The sequence below is a fragment of the Aspergillus lentulus genome, assembly GCF_001445615.1.
Source record: "Aspergillus lentulus DNA, contig: Alt09, strain: IFM 54703, whole genome shotgun sequence".
Taxonomy (NCBI): domain Eukaryota; kingdom Fungi; phylum Ascomycota; class Eurotiomycetes; order Eurotiales; family Aspergillaceae; genus Aspergillus; species Aspergillus lentulus.
Genome location: NW_028322117.1, coordinates 1,279,339 through 1,298,948, shown reverse-complemented (window position 1 = coordinate 1,298,948; position 19,610 = coordinate 1,279,339). Strand labels below are relative to the sequence as shown.

General features: G+C 50.8%; 8 protein-coding genes across 8 annotated transcripts; 3 read left to right on the top strand and 5 right to left on the bottom strand.

Annotated features, from left to right (window-relative positions):
• Positions 1–177: 177 nt before the first annotated feature.
• ALT_5243 (ribosome biogenesis protein ytm1) lies at positions 178–4,637 on the bottom strand (the record flags this gene model as incomplete). Its single annotated transcript, XM_033555320.2, has 6 exons — positions 178–1,511; positions 1,578–1,864; positions 2,003–2,806; positions 2,856–3,867; positions 3,919–4,414; positions 4,476–4,637. 6 exons carry the CDS (start codon positions 4,635–4,637, stop codon positions 178–180), a joined length of 4,095 nt encoding a protein of 1,364 aa, XP_033411211.2.
• A 992-nt stretch (positions 4,638–5,629) lies between these two features.
• ALT_5242 (putative zinc metalloprotease) lies at positions 5,630–8,909 on the top strand (the record flags this gene model as incomplete). The annotated part of the gene is made up of 3 exons (XM_033555321.2): positions 5,630–6,524; positions 6,577–8,648; positions 8,712–8,909. The coding sequence occupies 3 exons, from the start codon at positions 5,630–5,632 to the stop codon at positions 8,907–8,909; spliced, it is 3,165 nt and encodes a 1,054-aa protein (XP_033411212.1).
• Positions 8,910–9,583: 674 nt separating this feature from the next.
• Positions 9,584–10,545, top strand: ALT_5241 (uncharacterized protein; the record flags this gene model as incomplete). The annotated part of the gene is made up of 2 exons (XM_089599886.1): positions 9,584–9,914; positions 9,974–10,545. The coding sequence occupies 2 exons, from the start codon at positions 9,584–9,586 to the stop codon at positions 10,543–10,545; spliced, it is 903 nt and encodes a 300-aa protein (XP_089455763.1).
• Positions 10,546–11,101: 556 nt separating this feature from the next.
• ALT_5240 (mitochondrial 54S ribosomal protein bL34m) lies at positions 11,102–11,597 on the bottom strand (the record flags this gene model as incomplete). The annotated part of the gene is made up of 2 exons (XM_033555323.2): positions 11,102–11,429; positions 11,530–11,597. 2 exons carry the CDS (start codon positions 11,595–11,597, stop codon positions 11,102–11,104), a joined length of 396 nt encoding a protein of 131 aa, XP_033411214.1.
• Positions 11,598–12,044: 447 nt separating this feature from the next.
• On the top strand, positions 12,045–12,578 carry ALT_5239 (uncharacterized protein; the record flags this gene model as incomplete). Its single annotated transcript, XM_033555324.1, has 1 exon — positions 12,045–12,578. The coding sequence occupies one exon, from the start codon at positions 12,045–12,047 to the stop codon at positions 12,576–12,578; it is 534 nt and encodes a 177-aa protein (XP_033411215.1).
• Positions 12,579–12,869: 291 nt separating this feature from the next.
• Positions 12,870–14,555, bottom strand: ALT_5238 (zinc metalloprotease; the record flags this gene model as incomplete). The annotated part of the gene is made up of 5 exons (XM_033555325.2): positions 12,870–13,102; positions 13,158–13,350; positions 13,439–14,185; positions 14,253–14,435; positions 14,541–14,555. 5 exons carry the CDS (start codon positions 14,553–14,555, stop codon positions 12,870–12,872), a joined length of 1,371 nt encoding a protein of 456 aa, XP_033411216.2.
• An 812-nt stretch (positions 14,556–15,367) lies between these two features.
• ALT_5237 (translation initiation factor eIF2 subunit gamma) lies at positions 15,368–17,040 on the bottom strand (the record flags this gene model as incomplete). Its single annotated transcript, XM_033555326.1, has 3 exons — positions 15,368–15,398; positions 15,456–16,442; positions 16,508–17,040. The coding sequence occupies 3 exons, from the start codon at positions 17,038–17,040 to the stop codon at positions 15,368–15,370; spliced, it is 1,551 nt and encodes a 516-aa protein (XP_033411217.1).
• Positions 17,041–17,665: 625 nt separating this feature from the next.
• On the bottom strand, positions 17,666–19,268 carry ALT_5236 (putative 60S ribosome biogenesis protein Mak11; the record flags this gene model as incomplete). Its single annotated transcript, XM_033555327.1, has 2 exons — positions 17,666–18,277; positions 18,333–19,268. 2 exons carry the CDS (start codon positions 19,266–19,268, stop codon positions 17,666–17,668), a joined length of 1,548 nt encoding a protein of 515 aa, XP_033411218.1.
• Between the last annotated feature and the right edge of the window lie 342 nt (positions 19,269–19,610).

Below are 19,610 nucleotides of genomic sequence, written 5' to 3'. Positions count from 1 at the left end.
ATGTATCATATTATAGGCAGGAGAATGTGAAGCTAAAAGCAGATTAGATCTCCTCTTCGTTATATGCTCTTTGATCTCTACAAAACAAATCTGATAGCGTCTAAATCGGTCGAGACAAGAATAACTCCAACTTTTTCGTACTCCACTAAGAAACCAAAAGAATATGTGCGATACATATTATGCCGACAATACGCCTTCGCCCCGGTTGATTTGAATCCTCTTATCCTCTCCCGCACTAACAATGCCGACTGTCTTGTCCCAGCAAACACTGAAGACCTTGACACCTTCCCCTCCGACACGCTTAGTATCAGACTTTCCTTGCTCCTCCAGACTCTTCCGTGAGATGGAGTAGACGCTCTCGCCGACGACACCGTCTTTATCGGTCTTCGTGGCACGGATATCCCAGATGCGACAGGTGCCATCGTGGCTTCCACTGATCAAACCATATGTACTGTGAGGGTCGCGAGCCAACGAGACGACGGCGTTTGTGTGACCCCGCAATGTCATGGCGGAGATTGTCGTCGCTGATACGCGGGGGTCAATGAGGGTAATGTGCCGCGCGGACGTTCCCGCAGCGAGCAGATTGAGTTCCGGAAGATGCTCAAGGGAAAGCAGCGAGTGAGACGTCGTCCGGGTGTCCACCAGGGTACTGGTGACAAGGTCCCATGTGCGCAGCGAGTGGTCCCAAGAAGCCGAGTAACCAACCGTCGAGTCCTTCGCATCGAAGATAGCAGCCGATACGGGTGCGGTGTGCGAGGACAAAAGTGCCAATGGCCCTCGCTGGGGAACAGTCACGGAAGAGTTCAGCTTTCTCCTCTTAGAGCTTCTCGATGCGGCTGATGGCAGCAGGTCCTCTGGAGCGGTAGGGGCGTCCGATTTCTTGGTCGACCAGAAGCCAACACTATTGTCTGAGGAGGCGGATAGTATACGGTTCGAGGGCGCGTGAACGGCCAGAGAGTTAATGCCAGACTTGTGTCCGTACAGCTCGAGCTGGGGAGCTATTGTGCCTGAGAACCCTTCTTCACTCTCAGAATATTTCCATAGACGCACTGTACGATCAAGGCCCGCCGATGCGATCTGGTTCGGTGTGACGAATTTGGCAGCTTTGATGGATGCCGTATGGCCCCCATCGGCGGCCGCTGGGGAAGTCGCAACAATCTGAGATGACATGTTCCATACCCGAAGCAAGCCGTCGTAGCTGCCTGAAAGGATCTGCTCCTGGCCTTGAGAAACTGTCGCTGATGCCCAGGTGGCAGCGGGGCAGGTTGCAGAGAGCACATCAGTGGAGCTAACCCAGTCATCGTGCTGGAAGGACGCGATGTGCAGCGGGGGAATCAATGCTCTGACATATTCAATTTCCAAAGTCGTCTCCGCAGAGATACCGTTGGCTGTTAGATATTCATCGATCGAAGTCCGCAGAAATGTACCGTTGATCAGAAACTCGAATGGTATCGGTTTGTCGTTACCAAGGAGGTTGTTCACCAGTGTCGAAAGCGCATATCGTCGCAGACCTGTAGTAGCAGACTTGTCAGATTTGCGACAATTTAGTCGAATGATATTTGAAGGGTATGACCTACTTGTAGGAACCAAGATTGGTCCAGCGTTATCTGGCAGCGCAATATCTTCCTGTTTGCTGGTGAGCTGCACGCGGACCTGTCGCTGGGCAGCAGACGAGGTCGCAGTAGCATCAAAATCCGAGCCGTCGTTCATATTGAATTCTGGACGGTAACTATCCCAGAAGAGGCGTGTTTGGAAATTCTCGTCGATATCAGAATCTTGCTCCGTCGACCGTAGAGTGAGGAAAAAAATACGGCGGCCGATGCGGCCACTTGCGCAGTGCGCGGAGTTTCGCCGCTCCCCCAGTCTGCCAATTCGGAGAAAACAGAGAATATCTACAGGCAAAATAGTCAATCATATCTGCGTTGGTCAAGGATCTCTTGTGCTATCTATTACAGTATGTAATTATATACAACTTGTCAATTTAAGGTCTTATCCCCTAGACTGTCGTCGAATATCTGCAATCGCCTTCCGTCGGTAATCAGACTCCGCAAAGAGAGCCTCGATCAGATCAACCACCTCGTCTGCTGAAAATTCGAGCCGAAGCTCTCCTTCTGTCCACAGAAATTTGATGTCGGCAAGAGAGCTTTCCAGTATATTTATCAGGTATTGAAACTTCAGCCAGTTGCGCACGTACACCGCGGTCATTGGCACACGCTCAATACCTTCATTTGGCCCAGGCATGAACAAGTCCTCCAATTGAGAGACCTGATTACAGAAAGACACCAGGTGCTGGGACTGAGCTTCCGAGATGTCACCCAAATCCTCGATATCAATGATAATCTTGTTGATGACGGAGGCTACCAATGATCCAATCGATTGAAGAAGCGCAGAGTGTGACAGGATCGGTTGCCATTCCTTGTAGACATCGCGGATTCTGTCAACAGTGGCGCTTATTGCATTTTCGCACTCCCCAAGGAACGGCTGTTCTGAACACTGACTGAATCCCTGGGTGCCATCGAGCAAGTCGGTGACTATAGTGCGTTGAGTCTGCATCTCCTTGCTATAAGCGAGCTTGCCGAACTTTTCAAGCGCATCCAGATCCGAACTGAGACGCGACAGCTTATATTCCTCAACCATAGTTCGGAGCTGCTCGACGAGGTACAAACTGTCGTTATACAAGTACATTTGTCCAGCATTGAGTTTGAGACTGTAGAATGAAGGTGCCGTGGCCTTGAACATAGCCAGGATTAACGTCGGAAGTGCAAGAAGACCAGCTCCAGAAGAGACAATACGCGTATGATCGTGTCTAAGTTGTTGTAAGCGCATGTACAGATCATAAATCATTATCAACTTACCCAGGCTGTGAGATGGCCTCCACATCCGTGACCTGCCGTCGGACAATCGCCATGATGGAGTCCGGAATATCCGTGACAGTGTAGTGCTCTCTCAGGGTAACTTCCCGGGGTGCACGATGTCCGATATCTCTTCCAATTACGGAAGTCGCCTTATCAGTCTCCTGGGCTGGTTGGTTTTCAACACGTTCATCTCCATCTTCGTCGTCACCCCAGCCCCACGCATCTGCATCGTCGTCATCGGCAGATTCTGAGATATCGGCTTTGGTCTCCACTACCTCCTCCGTAGCGTCGTCATCAAGACCCCAAGCGGCGACATCATCCTCACCTTCTTGGGTTCCTGAGGGGATTCCCTTGGACTCGCCCCCATTCTCGTCGTCCCAACTAGCATCCCAATCGTCGGAAGTGGCGTTTTCCAACAGTACTTCATCTGCTCGAGATACCTCTTCCTTTTCAACCCTTTCTACTTGCTTTGTCAACCCCTGACTCCCCGCAAGAACTTTACGAACTTGATCGAGGGAGTCAGCTCGCCGCCTGGTAAGCCAGAGGCGGGGCGCTTGATTCACCCAAGACACAAGTTCTTCCTGCCCGCGCCATCCAAGTGTCTCGATTGTCTGAGCAAATTTCAACACACTATCCAGGATCGCTTCAAAGTCAGCGAGGCCTGCAAGATCTGTAGGGATTGCAGATGAAAGCCAAGATGATATGATTTTGGAGGACAGAGCCGGTACGAAAGTGTCGGAGAAGGAATCTGAAATTGACGAAGGCAGACATTGCCGGAGAAGGCCTAAGACATCGGAGACACGATCGAGCAGCTGCGGAGCAGTGGTTGTGGCTGGTTCTGGCTGCACATGAATCGAGCCTTCTGCAACACGGATCGGACGACTATAGCCGTCCAGATTAAGCAATATCGGTTCCACTATCGCTAACAGAAGATCCTTCTGCAGTTTGTCGTTTGCTGGGATAAGTAGGTCCAATCGAGCCATGGCAGCTATTGTATCATCCAGCAAGGCACCTATTCGCCGTCAGATTGGATGATACACAAATCTCTCTAGATGCGACTTACCGTCATTTTTGGCGACCTCGAAGCTGCCGGCCTGTCTGTCAACTTTCAGCAGGTTGTTCCACCGAGCCCGGAGATCCTCCGCAATCTGTTTTCTCAGTTCGGCGACATTCTGCACCAAGATGTGTTTTACGTTAGTGTTGGCGAAAAGACTATCCTTTTGTACAGTGTCTTCCACCGCGTCTACCGCGTCAATGGCGGCCATGATGCGGCCTTCCGCAAGGTCTGTCCGTCCTGCATTGAGTCGCTGGCAAAGCTCTTGTACCTCCTCGAGGGTCCTAGTCACGGCCTGGTTGAAAGCAATCTCTGTCTGAATCAATCGAACCTTCGCAGAGGCGTCTTCGACCTTCAGCTGCAAGGGCCTAGTGTTCTCGTGCTGCGCAACAATCTCACGCGCCGTAAGCCTGGATCGCTCAATATCTGCATGAAGCTGTTCGGCTTGCGACATCCAACCGTCGGCATCAAAGTCATTCTCTCGACTCAATGAGTTTATTTGAGCCTTGTGGAAAGGAAAGATATTAGCAATAGGGGACCGAACATTGCGGATATTCACTACGTACTTCGACCTGCTCCCGTGCATTCGATATAAGCTCCAGTTCTTTAGCCAGAGCTGACGTAGGAAATACTGATGATACAACATCTTCTGATCCTGGAAAGGTGCCTTCTGTGACGAAATCCAGTACCGACTGGCAAATCTTCTGCTCCGACGCCTGCGGAGACATCTTTCAGACAGTCTCTAGGGTGTCTGGGCTTGTCCTGAAATATAGCTCAGAGGTAACCTCCGGCTCTGACTGGGCGATACAGTGCCCGCAGCACTTGATGATATATCCTGGGCAGGGAAAGCTATGAGCTTCGGTGCTGGTAGTAGCTGGCAGAAGCGAACTTGCTGTCCATAATAACAACAATCCCCGCCATGTGACCTCACCGTCAGATTCACCGCCTTAGCTGGATAAGCTGAAGGAGTCTCACCACGAGCTGTCGTCTTCCTAAATAAACTGACAGATGAAATTTTGATTTATTTGCTGATTGGCACTGAGGACGTCTATTAATGCTGTAGAGTTGCTGGGTTCTAGTCACTCGAGCCTGGTTGACGTCGTCTGTTGAGACTCTTGCGTGCTAGTGGCATGGTTGATCTTAGGGAACGGGACCCAAACTCCACTCATAGGATTCTGAGTTCGACGACAGCTGCAACTGTCCAGGATCCTAGCTCGTTTTCCCCCTAAAAAAGCAGTATTGGCGCCGCTTACGCAGTCGTGTTGTCTCGGCTTTTTCAGCGAGGCCTGAGTCGGGCGTATCCTACTCGATCTATGTGAGTACAATACACTTATTGTTCTCTACTGAGCTCAAGCGGAGAATCAAAAGATTCTGTGTCCCGCGTTATATCGAAGTCAATGCCGCTTCGAAGCCTGTGCTGTGCCATAGCGTTATAAAATCCACGTCCAACGTGTTCTTCGCAGCATTATACAAGCGAGTCGCTCTTTTTCGTTGATATTTGCGTTTTTGTTATCTGGGTGCCAGTCATGGAATGGGTGCAGCTCCCGTTTCTTTCATCGAACCTGTCATTCCTCTGCTGTTTTCCGATGACAGACGTTGTTCATACTTTGAAAGGTCCTTCAATTACTGACTTTGTACCAGATTGTCTCAACGAGATTTGTTCGGCAGTATTTGGAGGATCGGAAACTGGACAGAGTTTCCGTTCATGTCATACGGCAATATGTCACCCTCTGACCAGAAGACTCACTTTAAATTACTCCAGAGGTTCAAGCCCGACTACTCGCCGAGCGAGTTCATTCAATATGAATCTCAGAGGACCGGAATGAGAGTCGTGGTCATTGATCAGAAAGGGCCCAAGGTGACCGGGTACTTTGTCCTCGCCACAGAGATCCTGGATGATTCAGGAGCCCCTCACACTCTGGAACACCTGTGTTTCATGGGATCGCGCAATTATAGGTATAAGGGATTCTTAGACAAGCTCGCTACGCGAGTGTATTCCAACACAAATGCCTGGACGGCCACAGATCACACAGCCTACACGCTGGATACAGCGGGCTGGGAGGGCTTTTCTCAGATCTTGCCTGTCTACCTGGAGCATGTGATTGCACCTACTCTGACAAATGAAGGCTGCTACACAGAAGTGCACCACATTGACGGTTCCGGTAACGATGCGGGTGTCGTATACTCGGAAATGCAAGGAGTGCAAAACAACGCCGCCGAGCTGATTGACTTGACGGCTCGACGCCTGATGTACCCGCCTGGCGTAGGCTTTCGTTATGAGACCGGAGGCATGATGGAGCAGCTTCGTGTCCTCACTGCAGACAGGATTCGCGCGTTTCATCGTGAGATGTATCAACCTCGTAACCTGTGTCTGATTATCACGGGTGAGGTGGACCACGATAACATGCTGGAAACACTTGACAAATTCGAAGACACTATTCTGGATGTTATTCCAAGTCCCGATTCGCCATTCAGACGACCATGGGTAGATTCCAAGCAAGCTCCTCCATTGGAGAAGTCGATTGTGAAGACCGTTGAATTCCCCGAGGAGGACGAATCTTTTGGTGAAATAGAAATCAGGTTCTTGGGTCCCGATTGCACTGATCCCGTACAAAGTGAGTCCCCACGTCTCCGTCCTTTTTGTGATTCATCGCTTATATGTACAAGCCGGTGCTCTTAATGTCGCACTTTTGTACCTGGCTGGGTCGTCGGCTTCTCTTCTAGAGAACATCCTTGTGGAAAAGGAACAGCTTGCCAGTGCGGTCTACTATGCTACTGAAGATCATCCAAGTGTCGAAATTCGTTTCACCCTTACCAGTGTCGAAACCGCCAAACTCGCTCAGGTGGAGAAACGATTCTTCGAGGTCCTTGATGACGCAATGAAGAAGGATCTGGATATGAAGTATCTGAAAGAATGCGTCGACCGACAAAAGCGGACTTGGAAGTTTTCCACCGAGAACTCTGCTTCTTCTTTGGCAGAGTATGTCATCTCTGACTTCCTCTTCGGAAAGAAGGACGGCTCAACGCTGCTGGACGTTGCAACCTTGCAAGAGTACGACGTTTTGGAGAAGTGGAGTGAGGATGAATGGCGGAATTTCATCAAGAAGTGGCTCTCGGACGCACCACATGTCACTATACTTGGCGTGCCATCAATGAAGATGTCCGAAACCTTGAAGAAAGAGGAAGAGGCCAGAGTCGCAGCTCAGAAGAAGCGGCTCGGGCCCGAGGGCCTGAAGGAATTGGCCGACAAACTGGAGAAGGCAAAGGCCGAAAATGATAAAGAGATCCCTAAAGAGATGCTGGAAAAGTTCAAGATTCCTGGCACTGAATCTATACATTTTGTGGAGACAAAGACGGCCCGATCCGGTGCTGCTTTGACAGCCGGACGCGCGGATAACAAGGTTCAGAAGTTGGTGGATGCCGATGGCTCGGAGCTGCCACTATTCATCCATTTTGAACATATACCCAGTAGCTTCGTCCAACTTTCACTTCTTATCTCGGCTCAGTCTGTGCCAGTCCACCTTCGTCCTCTTCTGTCCGTGTATACGGAGGCGTTTTTCAACCTGCCGGTCCAAAGGGATGGGGAGACGATCAATTTCGAACAAGTTGTGGTTGAACTGGAAAGGGATACTGTTGGCTATTCGATGGAGGGTGCAAGAAGCCTGGGTAATTCGGAGATGTTGCGCATCTCCTTCCAGGTCGAAATTGAGAAGTATAGCAATGCAATCGCCTGGCTTGAGGAGCTCTCCTGGAACTCAGTCTTTGATGTGGAGAGACTGCGCGCGATCACCAGTCGGCTCCTTGCTGACGTGCCCGACGCCAAGCGTAGTGGTGATGACATGCTGGCAGCTGTGCATGTCATGGTTCACTATGCGCCTGAATCCATTGTGCGGGCGCGGAGCACCTTGGTCAAGGCGCGGTATCTTAAGCGGATCAAGCGACAATTGGCCGAGCAACCCGAGGCCGTTGTTGCTCGCATGGAAGAGATCAGACAAGCTCTTTTCAAGTTTGAGAACATGCGAGTTCTGGTTATCGCAGATATTGACAAGTTGCCCAATCCAGTTTCATCCTGGAAGCCGTACGCTGAGCGACTCGGTGATCTGACCACTCTGAAGCCCGTCACCGTCCGCAGGGACTTGCTGAGTGAGGCAGGTCGCACCCCTGGTGGAAAATCGTACGTGGTTCCGATGCCGACGATTGACTCGTCCTTTGCCTACGCAACTGCTCTGGGTCTTGACTCGTACGATCACCCCAAGCTCCCCGCTCTGCTGGTTGCCATTGCATATATGAATGCCGTCGAGGGTCCTCTCTGGGTCGCCGTCCGTGGCAAGGGCTTGGCTTACGGTACGAACTTCGCCTATAATATCGACACTGGCTTTGTGAACTTTGATGTATATCGGTCACCGAATGCACACAAGGCATTCGAGTCCAGTAAACAGATTGTCGAGGACCACCTCTCCGGTGATATCCCTTTTGACCCCTTAATGCTAGAAGGTGCTATCAGCAGCATTGTTGTCAGCTTCGCCAACGAGCAGTCGACCATCGCCAGTGCGGCGCAAGGCAGCTTCATTCGTCAGGTCATTCGCAATCTGCCCAGCGACTACAAGGAAAAGACGCTCAAACAAGTGCGAGTCACTAGTGTCGAAGACGTCAAAGCAGCCTTGCGCGAAATCATCCTACCATTGTTCGCTCCGGACAAGGCAAACCTTGTTGTCACCTGTGCACCTGTACTTGAAGAGGTAAGAGTTCTCTTGCATGCGTAGAATAAGGCTGTGAGCTACAGATACTTACTCTGGATATAGACAATCAAACAAGGTCTCGAAGCGGCTGGTTTCACTCCTACAGTGCAGCCACTGAAGGACTTCGAAGATGACTATGGATTGAAAAATGTTGGCGACGAAGACGAAGACTCCGACGACGAAGATGATGACGACGACGACGACGAAGATGATGAGTCTGTATCTGAGGAAGACGAAGAAGAATCCGATGATAACAAGTGATGCAACTTATGATGACGTTGGGGAGGCATCGTACGAGCGGATGTATACCTCACGACCTAGACAAGAGTTCTACATTCACTATGATAGACCCGGCAGGTACTTCTCGTCCATTATACAAGAAAAGCGTAACGAGAGAAAACCTGCTATCATTCCTAAGCGACTTCGAATGGGACATCTGGACTTTTCAAGCCGTTTATACAGCAATCTAGATAGACTATGCAGATTGGACGAAGGGGGCCTGATTCGCATGCAATTCAACATATATTAACCTCTGGCCAATGATACAGTATCTGCTGTCTTAGTTCGTCTCACTAGGCGCAAACTTGATTAAGCTGCTCCATACTGCCAGTTGTGATTGGAGCTGATGGTGCAGTAAGCGCCGGGAGTGTAGGATAGCTGCGCCGCACAGTATAACCAGTTTAGTGTTGATCATGAGATAACCAACGGCCTCAACCTCAAGTAGTGACACAGCCAGCATGATTTCTCCCCCATAAGCAATTCTTTTGACTCATGCCTTGCTGTGAGCAGCCGTTGACGAGTTATTCAAGGGAATTCCGAGACAACCCTGACAATATACTCAATCAATTCCATGTCATAGTTCTTTGAGGTTGAGTACTTTTGTTGTATAGCAATCACTCCGAGTCAGCAATCGGTCTGCGCTAAAGATTGATGCAATGTCACGGTTCGCAGCAATGACAGCGAGATGGTTACTTCGTCACCAAACCAATGCCAGCTTCATTTTCCTGGCATTGCTGTCGACGGTCCCCTCCATCTCAGCTACGAATTGCTATACGCCTGACGGAACAATATCGAACGATCGCCCATGCAACGCGTCAGCCTCAGCCAGCGTCTGCTGCACGCAGGGCTTCCTCTGCACTTCCAACCAGCTCTGCCAGCCCCCCGGCTGGTGGGATGGCTCGGACGGCAATCCCCTCCAGTTCATCAGAGGGACCTGCACGGACAAGACGTGGGCTGCGCCTGAATGCCAGGGACACTGTGTTGCAGGTGAGCCTCGAGCCAAACCCACTAATTACTGTGTTCGCTCAGTTGAACTCTGCCTGCAGATAACCCCTCGGGAGGAGAGTGGGTGATGCGATGTGGAAATACCACCAGCAACTACTGCTGCTCTGCAGATGACTGCTGTACCAAGGCTTCGTACTTGAAATTCACCCTGGACGAACCCACTATCACTGCGACGGCGGGTATAGAACCTACCTCGACGGCGACGACCACGACAGAGTCCTCCAGGGAGACATCCACGGCAACAACAAGCACATGGACGTCGAAGACGCCAACCCCCACCACGAGCGCAGCCTCAAACTCGAACGATTCGCGCAGTTCAAAGTCAGACTCAACAACAAGTATAGCGATCGGCGTCGGTGTCGGTGTCGGGGTAGGCGTTGTCATCATAGGATGTCTGCTCGTGCTGTTTGTCATGCGATCGCGCCGGAAGAAGCGACTCGCAGCCGAGCAGAACAATTCAGCCTTCTTGCGGGGGTCTCAGGAAGGCCCCTTCGGTGTCTATCCTCCGGTGACTCGAGTCCAGCATCCCTCAGAGCTAGACTCGCAGCAGCAGCAACACCCGACTGTGGCGGAGCTAGACGGCGTCCACACGGGGAAGCACGAGGTGCGGTGAGATTGGGATAGAGTGTTTACATCTGCATGATCAATCTCCGCGATTTAGCATTTATACCCGGAGTACTTTGCGTGCATATATCAGAAGAATCTGCGCTGTGATGGAAATAAGGGTTTGCACCATGCTGGTGCCTCATGATCATTTGGTGTTGCTTCTATTTCCTGTATATAAAAGAAGTTAAGGTTGAATGGCTTCTTGGGACCCAGATCCTGGCCCAGAATGACACTCCATATGTATAATAGACGCAACCCGAAGTAATGTAAGGACCTGATATCTGTATGTATATGGTACATGTGAAAAAAGCATCTTGTCCCAGCGAAGTCAAGATGCCACACCAGCTATCCAATCGATCTAAACAATCACAGTGATCGGAATAGCTATACAGTTCTCGAACCCCCATGAACACAGGAATAATCCTGATAAGTCCGGAAAGAATCGAGACTGCATCGTCTCCAGATCCATTGAGACTCGCCATCCATCCATCTAGCGAGACAATGCCCACGCCGATTCCCGTACAATCCCCTAAAGATCGTGACCAACGCAAAAAGCACACCCCTTACCAACTCAGCGACTTCCGTCCCTTCGCTCTCCGGTGCTGGAGAACCTTCCTCCCTCCCCTCGACCGCAACCGCGCAAGGAACCCATGACGACGTTTCTGCACTCTTCGCGAGGGATTGTAGGTAGCACGTTTACCGGCCAGCGACGCACTGGCAGAGAATGACCGAGTCTGCTCCGTCAGACTGAATGACAGCGAAGAGACGGGTGTGAGAGATGTGCGGAATGAGGGGAGACTCTGTGTCAACAGTGTCGGTTGTGAACGGAGGGCGGATGAAAAGGTGCGGAGTGGTGTTGATAGGGAGGTGGTGAGGGTCTGAGTCGGGAGTCTGTTGATTCAATTGTTAACTGAAAACCTAGCCTCATATGATAGCTAGTAGAGTCTCTCGAAAGTCGAAAGGATACTCTCAGAGTATTGACAGGACGTACCTGAACGGCTGGGAGCGCATTGCAGTTCGCAGCGCGGAGGGCACGGCCCTACATTGGAAGCAGAGCATGTCGAAGTTTCACAAAATCTGAATAATTAAGTAGTTCGTGACCGTTTTCCCTCAGAAACGTATTGAATGGACCGCTGAATATTGCGGAGACGGTGACGGTCGCTGAGTCTGAGGCTATCGGACACTGACTTGAGTTGAGGCGGACGAAAATTGAACCTCCGGCGCGGCAGACGCACGGACCAGCAGATTTCTTTTCAATTTGATGCTTCAAGATTTCATGGTTAGAGCTTCTTTCCTTTGCTTTCGCTACACCTAAGTTTTTTGAGTCTATTCTCTACAAAGAAATCATCCACCCAAGGCCGCTGGGATATACGCTCATTAATTGCGCCAAGCCACCAGACTTTTTCCTCGACCATCCACTTGCGACACTACATTTTCATCGCAAACCTATTCGATCTACATTCCACGAAATCAACCGAGCAGACAACAAGCCTCAGAAGATCCAAAATGGCGTCTCAAGGTCCCTCCCCTCTTCCTCCAACAACCATTCTCTCCTCAAAACCCATCTCTCAGTCCGCCGCCCATGACTTCCTCGCCGCCTATCTCGATCGCGCCGCCACAGACCCAGCCCTGCAACCCAACGCTAGCATCAGCGAGCACGGCCCTATCTCCCGCACCACAGCTGCAGCGCCGAACCTCATCCTGCACAATCTGAAGCGCGTCCAGGCGGGGCTGGCTGGCGAGGTTCTGGGCCGCGATTTGACTCTGGCGAAGATCAATGCCGGTGAGGCGCTGCAGGGTGAGAGTGGGGACAATGTCGTGTGGGAGGAGACCAAGCATGAGCAGGTGGCAGCTGATGATGCGATGGATGACGACGAGGAGGAGATGCGAGGGGAAGATGATGAGGAGAAAGAGCAGCAGCCTGGGAAGGTAGAGGGTGAGGCTGACGAGCATACCGTGGACAAGGAGGAGCGGAAGAGGAAGAAGAAGGAGCGCCGCTTGGCTGAGAAGAGAGCTAAAGCCAAGGGGGCGGATGCATAGATCGAAACCGGCTGGCAGCTTCATTTGGATTACTTGCATCGTTCTGCTGATGGATTTTCCCGTCCAATTGGTTGCGGTTCTCAATAAACAGAACCCGTGTCTTGCTATTGGCGTTTATTTTTGGATGATATTACATCACACAGGGTATGGAGTTTGCTGCTATACTAGAATCAAATCGACCTTTGCTCTACAACCAACGGACACCTTTTACCCCAGCCGCCACCTAACACCGTGAACGGAACGAAACAGGAGAGAAAGGACTTATATCGAGCGAGGAGAATCGGTCTGAGTTTAAAGCTCCCGATCAGCTGCCTTGACCGGCTTTTCGCTATCTTCGATCTTCGCGTCGGTGACCTTTCCTCCCTGCCAGCCAAGCGCCTTGAGTCGCTCGGATAGGATCGGGTGAGAGTAGTGGTAACTGGCGTACATCCAGTCAGCGTCCATGGTGCTCAAGTTCTGGATCTGAAGCTTGAGAAGGGACGCGGCAAGCTGTTCGGAATACCCGAGCTTCACGGCGAAGGCATCTGTGGCACAGTCAGCTTCTGTTTCTAGAGAGGTCCTAGAGGACAGGAATCATACCAGCTTCGAATTCGAATTTGCGGCTGAGAATGTTCATCAAGAGCTTGACGACAGCATCCATGGGAGCCAGAGCATCCGAGAACAGGAGGAATCCAATCATGATGGGCATTTCCTGGTGGAAGCCAAATGATTGATAAAGGGACTTGTTGTTCACAAATACCGAGAATAGGGCGAAGATGTAGAACATGTGAGACTATAACGTAGGTCATTAGCCTTCATCTGTGCACTTCTGTGTCTCCACAAGGGCGCAATATCAAGAGGCTGTTCAGTAAAAAACATACCTGAGCAATAGCAAAGAGCTTAGTAGTGTGGCCGAGGCTCCAGTGACCAAGTTCGTGACTCAAAACGGCGACGACTTCCTCAGTCTCGCTCTTCTCAATCAGAGTATCATAGATGACAATGTGCTTTTTCCACGGCAGTCCGTAGAAGTACGCGTTGCTGTGAGCACTCCGCTTGCTGCCGTCAATGACGTACAGCTCATGGAGAGGGAACTTGAGCTTGCGGGCAAGGCTCTCAACGCCTGTCTTCAACTCGCCGGGTTCTAGAGGCGAGAGCTTGTTGAACAGTGGCAGGATGACAATGGGGTAGATGGTGATAGCGAAGATCTGAACGAAGACACCAAAGAGCCAGAGGTAGTAGAAGAACGAGTTGCCAGTTTTCTGGACGATCTTAAGGACGGCGCTGATGATCGGGGTTCCCAACACAATTCCCAGCATCTGACCCTTGAGCATGTCTGTGACCCAGAGCTTGAGCGTCTGCTTGTTGAAGCCAAACTTCTCCTCCAGAACGAAGGTGTTGTAGTATGAAATTGGTAGGGACAGGATGGTGCTGATCAGATTGAACCCGAAGATGAACAGAAGCGTCTGGGAAATCTCGCCCTGGAACCGAGAGGGAAAGTACCGGGCTAGCAAGAGACCGCTCAATCCCCAGAGCTTGGGGAGGACATCGCCGTAGATGAATGCAAGATTCTGGATTTGACCGTAAAGACCCGAGATGAAACCAAACTTGGCTTTTGCGCGACCATACGCCTATAGGGAAGGACGAACATGTCAGACCTGCAATCGTTACAATAACAATATTACCATCTCTGCTTACCTGACTCTGATCGAAGACTTTCTGTGACACTTCATTCTCCAACACCTTGGGTGGCTTTGTCCGCTGCAACACCTTGTATTGCCGGAAGGACAAGAATCCTTCGAGGATGAATTGACCTAAAGAGAATCCTACGAGAACATTCTTCCACGGGAAGAACGGGCGGTCCAGAAGACGCGCTAGTTGCTGTTAAGGGCAGAATCGTTTGGTCAGCTTGAGCAAGCAAGGTACAACATGAACAATATCAACAGGACATAGGTGCCTACAAAGGGACGAATTCGGGGAGCTTACCTCAAGGATATACATGGCTGGAAATTCAGCACAACAACAGGCGATTTGAAAAAGGCGCTGTGTTGTAACCTGTTGTTCGCAGCCTTGTGGTGTTGACAGATGCAAGTACTCCCGCTCGATGGATGGTGATTTAATGTCTTAGTCAACAACCACTTAGTGCAAACTGGCCGCATCTCCAGCTGACAGAACAAAGAATGTTCAACAGCACATTTTTCAGAACGTGAATGGATGTGATCTTTCAGGTCAAGGGCCATAACTGGTTTGATAGTCTATTCTGTATATATCGCATATTCAACTTTGGTTATTATAAGGTTGACTACTCCCCATCCTGTTGTTCGCTTAGATACTCCATCGGTTACCTGGCAAAGCATCTACATATGTACTCCACAATAGGAGACAAAGCAACAAATATATAAAAGAAAATAGAAAGTTTTCACATAAGAACAGCTTCATAACACACATCACAGAAGTAGTGGCACTTCATCAACGTGACTCATCCTTTTATGCACCCATGTCTCAACCAAAACAGACAGCCTCTAATCTTTTAATGACCCCTTAAGTACGGCCGTCTTTGCATCTCGTAAACAACTTCCTCAGAGCTCCAACAGCAGGAGAGACGAACGCCGGAGCTTCCTGCGTTCTCTAGACTGGAGTGAATCCCGACGCTCTTCCGTGACCTCGAGTAACCAACCTCTTCTTTTCAGCTGCTTCCACCGCCTTGGTCTGCTGGCGAAGAATCGGGGAATGCGAGTGAGCTGGGACCCCTAATGTCTCCCTCAACAGCTCCACGAGCGGGTTGACCCAATTGACCTGACAAGCGACTTTGTCTAGTTCAGAATGGGCTCAAGAGTGTTACCACTGTAATAGATTAGTTATATGAATCCATATCAACGATAGGGAGTCAGGATGACTTACGCGACAATATTGGCCCAGCCGATCAGACGCCAATGCTTGTCAATTCTCCGGCTGATAGCAATCTTCTCTCCAATCTCTGTACAAGCCGGGCTGGTCAAGCTGAGCTTGGCAGCATCAGCCTTCACACCCATAACCTTAGCACCAGTGGCCGTAGAGCCGATGTTAACCATGAGGACCTCGTTCTTGGTGAGCTTGGCGACCTTGGCCTGCTTGCCGTCGGCGGTCTTGACACCGAGCAGACGACGCAGGAGGAAGTAGTTGACCTCCAGTTCAGTGTAGATGGCCGGCAAACGGCCACGGTGGCCCAGGACGAAACCAACGAGACGATCGGCGCGGCACAGGGTAGGGTCGACACGGGTTCCGACACCGATCAGACCACCAGGGACAGCGAACTTCAGATCGTTGTGCTCAGCGAAGAGCGAGACGACACGGGAGAAGATGGGGCGGCACTGAATCTTTCCGTTCTCATCCTTGGTAACGAGACCGGGGCGAATCTCAATCTCGTCGTTCAGCTTCAACACACCAGTGAGGATAGAGCCACCTGCAACACCACCCTTCAACTCATCGATCTCCGCACCGGGCTTGTTGACGTCGAAGGAACGGATGACAATCATGTGAGGGGAAGCAGTGAAGTCACGGACGGGAACCGGGATGTGCGAGACAAGGTATTCGTTGACAGCGTCGATGTTGTACTTGAGCTGAGCAGAGATGGGAATGATAGGAGAGCCATCGGCAACAGTACCACGAATGAACTTCAGGATTGATTGGTAATGTTGCAGAGCACCGTCTTCCCTCATCAGATCAACCTTGTTTTGCAGAATGATGATATGGCTAAGCTTCATGATTTCAATAGCCGCCAAGTGCTCCGAAGTCTGAGGCTGGGGGCAAGCTTCGTTTCCGGCAATCAGCAGAAGAGCGGCGTCCATGACGGCGGCACCTGACAACATGGTACTCATGAGAATATCGTGCCCAGGGCAGTCGACGAACCTGCGAGTAACGAGGATTAGCTATTAGACCCCTTCGACAAGCGAAGGCAAACTCGTTCTACTTACGAGACATGTCTCAGCAATCTGTAACGACCTGTGCATCCTTCTCTCTCACATGGAGGGTCGACCTCCTTCTCACTCTTGTAACTCTTGAAGCACGTCGGACGCGGGCACTCAGGGTTGTCGCACTTGTAGATCTTCGCGTTGGCATAACCAAGCTTGATGGTAATATTACGCTCCAACTCATTTTTGAACCGGACAGTCTGCACCTCCGAAATAGCCTTCACCACAGTCGACTTGCCGTGAGCGACGTGTCCGATAGTACCGATGTTGATTGTGGCCTGGCGCGCAATGATCTCGGGCGACAGAGGCGTGAGTGTCGACAAATCGAGAGTCTCTGGGTCGGGCTGCTCGGGGAGTTCTGGACGCTTCGGCTGAGGAGCAGGGGGCGCTGAGCCTTTCTTCATCGCAGACTTGAGAGGCTTCTCTTCCACGTCAAGAGGCTCCTGTTCTTCAATGTCATCCTGGCCGTTCGCCGCATCCAGCATGGGAGAGCCAGGCTGCGATTCATCGTCGGTAAAATCACCGTTGGTAGCCATGATTGCGATAAAAACCCTTTGATTGTTTACGCACAGAGAGATGGAGAATCCTTGGGGTTAAAGGAAGGTCTTAGTCCGAGAGTGGATGGTGATAATCAAGGGTTCCGTTGTTGGATGAAATTTGCTTGCTTGGAAAACGGAGGCGATATGATACCAGTGGGGTTCGGTTTGTGCAGTGGAGTGTGAGTGGGCGGTGGGAGCCTCTTTCGTGCCCTGTGGGCTGCCAGGTCCGTTGGGTTGATACGGTCAATCGAGAAAAGAACAGGTCAATCTATCTATAAACTCGGGATATTTTCAAGGGTGTTATTCTCTCTCGCATGGAACTCGTGGATATATTGGTTTTGATGAAGGAATAGAGTTGGCTGATTTTGCTATCTTACTGAGCTCAAACACCTGGTCGCTCTCTTCAGTGCCATGCTCGAATGACTCATGTCATCCAGTAAAAGAACCTAGCATGAAGCAACCGTAATGATAGCATTCTGTATGGTATGTTACAGCCTTGATGATTGTTCAGTCAACCTAGGAAATAGTTGAACAAATTGTGTTGCTTTTAGTAATTTACATCCGGTGGTCTATGAGCACATGGTCGGGTATATAGAACAATATCACTGGAAGCTATGTACATTCATTCTTGGTCACTCCCTTCGCCGGACTCTTCTGACTCTTCTTCGTCCTCCTCAATGTCGTCTTCTGAGCTCTCGTCGAAATCATCGGGCGTCAACGGGTCTGGGGGTAGCATGACGAAGGCCCTGAGGCAGGTTATCCGATTCCCTGTCTCATAGACGTTCAACAATTTTCCAACCTGCAGATTCCTTGATCCTTGGCTCTTGTCGTCAGAAGCCTCCGAGTTCTCCTTCATATTACGAAGGAGACTATTCGCGCGCAGCATCCATACGCGTACAACACCCTCGCTGTTCGCGGTAACCACAAGAAGATCGCCCTTCTGTGCGGTGGACTCCTCTCCCACATTCAAGATCTCGAAATCCTTGACTCTGCCAGGAAAGCCAGCTGCCCTGCCACCGAGCTCAGCAACAGCCTCAGCGTAAGGAATTGGAGATTCGTCGTCATCTGCAGCCTTCTGTAGCCTCTTAGTTGAGTAGAATATGAGTCTGCCATCCTCTGTGGAGACAGCAAGCAATTCCTCGCCGTCTTCCACAGAGGGGTCAAGGGCGACGTATTTAATCTGGTGCACCTTGCTTCGTGGACTGGGTAGCACTCTGCAAACGGGTGTCGAATCCTATAAATGGTTAGACTTGCTCGCGCAGATTCAAACGGTCGACAGGAACACTCACTATTCCAAACACGACGGCTCCCCATTCAAATGCAACCGCGAACTCTTCACCCTTTGAGTTCCATTCAATCTTTCTGCCTTCGCCAGTGCTCCAGCGACCTTCCTTCACACTCTGCAGGACTTCCTTGCTAAAGTTCAACACTCCAGCCTTCTTTCCTGTCACCAAATTCCAAAGTCTCATGCACTTTTCTCCTCTACCAACAGAGAGCATGAGCTTCATACTGGGATGCACTGCGAAATCGTTGACTCCCGATGGAGCGCCTCCGGGCGGCGCAGTGTCACCACTTGGTCTTCCCTGCACTTTGGGACGCGGGGCCTTGATGGTGGAGACAACTGTCCAGTCGCGAGTCTTCGTGACAGAAATGTTATTATCCTCCGCAGCAGCCAATAACTTGGAGCGTGAAGGGAAATGCAAGGCGGAGATATAGGCACTGTGGTGTAGAAGAGAGCCAAGTTCTCGGTTTTTCGGGTTCTCCAGGACTTTATTTCCAGCAAGGGTCGGAACTGTTGGATAATGCTCATTGACCGTCGGCGTAGTGGCAGACAACGAGTACAGATTGATTCGCTCATCCGTGCCTCCACTGGCCAAGATGACCTTCGGAGGCTCAGTGGAATCTTTCTTTGGCACCGGCGACAAAGCAAGGCAACGGATAGCAGACGCATGAGCTTCGAACAGGAAAGTATCAACGAATTGGACCAGATTTTTGTCGGTCTCAGCTTCATGAGAATCTGTAGAGTTGAAGCAGGCTGGAGAAACAGCAGCAGTGAAGCCATGGAGCACACGCTCATAAGAGCCAGTGACTATCTGCAAGGTGACCGCAGGACTGGCCGCATCAGTCGAGACAACATGTTGAGCTGTGGATGGTTTGACAACTTTCGCCGGCTTCGCAGAAGCTTGCGTATCCTTGGAAGACTGTTCCCTCTTGCGCTTGGCCATAACTGTGTTTATTCAGCGATTCCTTCGACGATGTGTCTTAAGCGATCTAATATCAACAGTTCAACGCTCTGTAATGCTGGAAAACGGATAACTTTTTTTTTCTGCCAGACTTATCGCAGTCTTAGGCGGTGACAGTTTGAGGAGGCGGCCTTGGTGCCTGCGGCGCGGTCACCACTACAGAGGGCTTCGTAGACTGGTACTGAATCCGAATGCGGTCATACACTCTGAAGTTGGTTGGTGGCCTTGCAGCCTGAGGCTGCAACAACACCCCTGATCTCATTCCTGACTTACATACTCTTTTGTTGCTTGGACTTGCCCCTACCTGAACGCCATTAACAAGAC